The sequence below is a fragment of the Castanea sativa genome, chromosome 5, assembly GCF_040712315.1.
Source record: "Castanea sativa cultivar Marrone di Chiusa Pesio chromosome 5, ASM4071231v1".
In the NCBI taxonomy this organism is placed as follows: Eukaryota; Viridiplantae; Streptophyta; class Magnoliopsida; order Fagales; family Fagaceae; genus Castanea; species Castanea sativa.
The window spans coordinates 35,541,141-35,545,886 of NC_134017.1; the positions used below are offsets into that span (position 1 = coordinate 35,541,141).

The 4,746-nt window shown below is 40.2% G+C and overlaps 1 protein-coding gene across 1 annotated transcript; it reads right to left on the minus strand.

Moving 5' to 3' along the window:
* Window positions 1–1,408: 1,408 nt before the first annotated feature.
* Window positions 1,409–1,849, minus strand: LOC142635110 (uncharacterized). The gene has a single exon (XM_075809324.1). The coding sequence runs from the start codon at window positions 1,847–1,849 to the stop codon at window positions 1,409–1,411; it is 441 nt and encodes a 146-aa protein (XP_075665439.1).
* Between the last annotated feature and the right edge of the window lie 2,897 nt (window positions 1,850–4,746).

Here is a 4,746-nt window from a genome sequence, read left to right on the forward strand (position 1 = left end):
ATGGTAAAAAGAGATGTTTATGATGATATTTAGAATACATGAAAGAAACTGTGTGGCACATAACAGGCATGTTAATGAATATGCAGGAAAATGCTTTGAAAATACAAGATCATACAAATAAGTGATAGATGTAAAATCTATGCATATCAATATCTTATTTTTCCAAGGATACATCATGTTCTAGATGAATCTTTTCCTTTTCCCATTGAGGTAAATTTCCCATTGGTATGAGCCAAGACATCTTGAGCAGACCACCAGGTCGTGGCAGTATTGTAGACAGAACCAAGATGGACGCTGGACGCTGGATCCATTTAATCTTTTGATCTTGAGTATGCATTTACGCAGGCATTTAAGATATGACCGAACCAAGATGGTTGCCTACGTACCTCCACTAGGAAGGATCAGGTCATCACGTAGTTCAATTGACTTTTGATTGCCTTAATTTTTGCCTAGACCGCCTTTTCGGGTTTTCAATCTAGCAGGTTCTCTCACACTCTTTCTTTTGCTCTCCTTTTGTGTAGACCGCCCTTTCGAGTTTTTGATCTACCTTTTTACATATATTTTCTTCTTTTTGTTCTTTTTTTTCCTTCTCTTTTTTTGTTGACATAAAAATATAGAAATGAGGTGCACTAAGAGGCTCTTTCATGCAAAGTACTATATGACGGCGTCAGAATTGGTGGGCATATTGAAGTCATGCCGGTCCATGTTGGCTAAAATCAAGGCTCCTCCGGAAGTTGGGGCAAACTTTCCTCTGTGATTAGGCATGGCCTGGTTGCACTTCTTCAAGACTAGATCGCCTTCTTCAAAGACCCTAAGTCTAACTTTCTTGTTGAATGCTCGCTCGATGCAGCATTGGTACAACTATCCATGGCACATTGCGGTCATGTGCTTTTCCTCTATCATGTTCAGTTGTTCATATCGGGAATGGGCCCATTCAGCTTCTGGCAGCTCTGTCTGAGATAAAAGCTTAAGAGACGAGATCTCTACCTCTACGAGAAGGATGTCCTTCATGCCATATACTAATGAATACAGGGTTGCACCCATGGAAGTACGACCAGAAGTGCGTTATGCACACAAGGCAAACAGCAAGTACTCGTGCCAATCTTTATATGTATCAGTCATCTTCACCAAGATTTTCTTTATGTTCTTGTTAGTGGCTTCCACTGCACCATTCATCTAAGGGTGATAGGGAACCGAATTTATGTGCTCGATCTTGAACTGTTAGCAGAGTTGCTAGATCATTTTCACATTTAGGTTCACCCCATTATCTGTAATAAGCTCTCTCGGCACACCGTAGCAGCAAATAATGTTATGTTTCAGGAATTGAGCTACCACTGCTTGAGTGATGCTTTTGTACGAAGCGGCTTCCACCCACTTTGTAAAACAATTGATGAACACTAAGATGTACTCATGACCATGGCACTGCTAAAGAGTGCAAAGGTTGAGGAGGAGCATTCTTCCTACCTTGATAGGCCTGGCAATGGTGGCATGTCCTTACATGTTTAATGCAATCACTCTCCATGGTGAGCCAATAGTAACTGGCTCTCATACTCTTGCAGGCTAACAGGGGTCCTCTGGCATAAGCTCCGAGTAACCCTTCATGCATCTCTTCCATCAGATAATTTTTCTTAGGGGCATCTACGCATCGAAGCAAGGTAGAATCATGGTTCCTTTTGTACAGGACTTCTCCACTCAAGAAAAATTGGCAGCCCATGTGCCGGATAAACTTCTTTTCACTGTCCGTTGCACCGGACGGGTATTCACTGTTCTTGATATGAGCCTTGATATCATTGTACCATGGCTTTCCATTGGCTTCGACTTCGACACTCATGCATTCTTCGATGTTCATGCAATAGGCTAGAACGCCATGAAATTCTATGTGCAATTGCTAAGGCGTCTGCAAACTGGTTGTGTGCTCGGGGCAAATAGGCAAATGTCATGTCTCAGAATTTCAGAATCAAGCAGTTGACACATTTCTGATATGGAATCAACTTCGTGTCTCGGGCTTGCCATTTTCCTTCGATTTGGGAGAGGATCTATAGGGAATCTCCAAAGACGCTTACGTCATAGGCGCCGAACTCTAGGGCCACTTGTAGGTCGACTATGCACATTTTATATTCTGTGACATTGTTGGTGCAATCAAAATTTGGCTTGACTGAAACAAGGATTTGCTAGGCCTTGGGAGAAACTAAGACTACTCCCACTCCATTTCTGGTAGAATTGGCGGTTCCATCAAAATAAAGTTTCCAACGCCACAATTTTATACTGTCAGGTTCTCGCTCTAGTGCCATGACATCCTCATCAAGGAAAAGGGATTCTAAAGGTTTTAGATCATTCAACGGCTGGTCCGGTAGGTAGTCGGCTATGGCTTGGCCCTTGATGGCCTTTCTTGTCACAAAAACAATGTCGAACTGGGAGAGCAACATTTGCCAACGGGAGATCTTCCTGTAAGAGCTGGCTTTTCAAAGATGTACTTAATGGGATCCATGATGGAAATAAGCTGCATGGTGTTGTAGAGCATGTACTACCACAATTTGAGTGAGGCCCACACTAAGGTGCAACACATATTTTCAATGGCAATGTAGTTAATCTCACAGCTGGTGAACTTCTTACTTAAGTAGAAAATCTCCTTTTTCTTTTTGGTTGGGCTCAATTAGCTGGCCTAACATGCAACCCATGGATGTTTCTTGTACCACTAGGTAAAGGATCAACGAATATCCCGACTCTGGGGGAACTAGAACAGGAGGGTTCAATAAATACTGATTAATCTTGTCAAAGGCCACTTGGCACTCATCCGTCCATTCTATCTTCGTGTCTTTCTTTAAGAGCTTGAACAACAGATCACATGTAGCTGTAAACTGCACTATGAAATGAGCTATGTAATTGACCTTTCCTAAGAAGCTGCGAATCTGTTTCTCGGTTTACGGTGTCGGCATGTCCCGGATAGCTTGGACTTTTGCTGGGTCCACTTCAGTTCCTCTCTGGCTGACTATAAAGCCAGGCAATTTCCCAGAATCAGCTCCAAAGACACACTTGTTAAGGTTTAGTCTCAACCTGTACTTGATAAGGCACTTGAATAGCTTTCTCAAATCTACCAAATGATCCCTGGAAGTGCGAGATTTGGCAATCATATAGTCTACATAGACTTCGATCTCCTTGTGCATCATATCATGGAACAAGGTTACCATGGCTTGCTGATAAGTAGCATCAGCATTCTTTAAGCCAAACGGCATGACATCATATGCATAGGTTCCCCAATGAGTAGTGAATGTTGTCTTAGCTTTGTCTTCCTCAGCCATCTTGATCTGATTATAACCCGAGAATCCGTCCTTAAAGGAGAAGATCATGTTGGTAGCAGTATTATCGATTAGGGTATTGATATGCGGCAATGGAAAATTGTCCTTGGGGCTGGCCCAGTTCAAATCCCTATAATAAACGCACTTCCGTAATTTTTTTGTCTTTCTTAGGCATCGGAACAATGTTGGTGATCCAATTTGAGTAGGCTATCACGGTAAGGAAACCGGCTTTCAACTGCTTTTCTACTTTCTCCTTAATCTTCAAAATGATCTTAGATTTCATTCTTCGAAAGGCATGCCACATTGGAGGGCATTCTGGCTTAACTGGAATTTTGTGCACGACAATCTCAATATCTAACCTTGGCATATCTTGGTAAGTGTTGGAAAATCTATTTTTGTATCTCATACAAAACACACAATGGAAGCAACAATCACGGATCTACTTCATTCATGATAGATAACATGTAGCATTGAATTCTAGAACAAAGAATAGAAAGCGTACCTTGATGCAGTGAAATTCAAAACCAAGACTTGAGAATAACTTTAATCTTCATCTTAATTCCACATGGTGCCTAGGATGTGTGGTCTCTCAATCAGTTTTCATGTACGATGATTCTCAAAGAAAAATCCTTCTTCTTCTCCTTGTAGAGAAAAACTGTTTTCTTTCTTTTCATCATATGTACATTCTAACTACCTTGGTAGTTACTTTATTTAATAACTCTTATTAAATAAGCTTTAGTAACTTCTTACTAAAGTGGGCGCCCTGAATAACCAGTTTCCATTAAACCAATCTCAAGGGTATATTTCGCGTCTCTACTAAAAGAGATTATGGATTCCATCTTGAGAATATGTGTTCCCTCAACACTACGTGTGGTTACCCAACATACTGAGGTTTTGACCGTGAATATTAGATCTCACTCCTAATATATCAAAGTAACCTACATTTCATGATCGGGTTGACTACCCTCTCAGGATTAAGAGTCTATGAAATTAGAAGTCGTGAAATTAATTATTCAAGTGACAGTTGTTGATTGAATAATTAATCTCTCAGCGGTCCAGTTTAATATGTCTTAACTCTTAAGACACATCAACACATCAATTACAAGTCTCCACTTCCATGATCAAGACAAATCATCTTAGTTGATATATTATAGTCTTTGCAGATGAAACACCCAATTTCATCACTGACTACGAACTACATTTTGAGTTTACAAGAAACTTGTGACTTACATCTTCTGTGACTAAATCACATACAATGCATCTTATGGACTATGATAATGTCCCATTAGTTCATTTATAAATAGTCTCATATAATTAAACAATAATTAATTATGACATGCCAATAAATTAGATTTTAGGGCACAAACCCTAACAATAAGACCAAGCGAAATTCTCTCTAAACTCTTTGAGTAGCACTATAAGCTCATGTTTTAAGTCTTTAGGAAAGTTA

Bases quoted from the DNA above. Each gene is read 5' to 3' on its own strand.
- LOC142635110 (XM_075809324.1), bottom strand. From the start codon at position 1,849: ATGAACATCGAAGAATGCATGAGTGTCGAAGTCGAAGCCAATGGAAAG.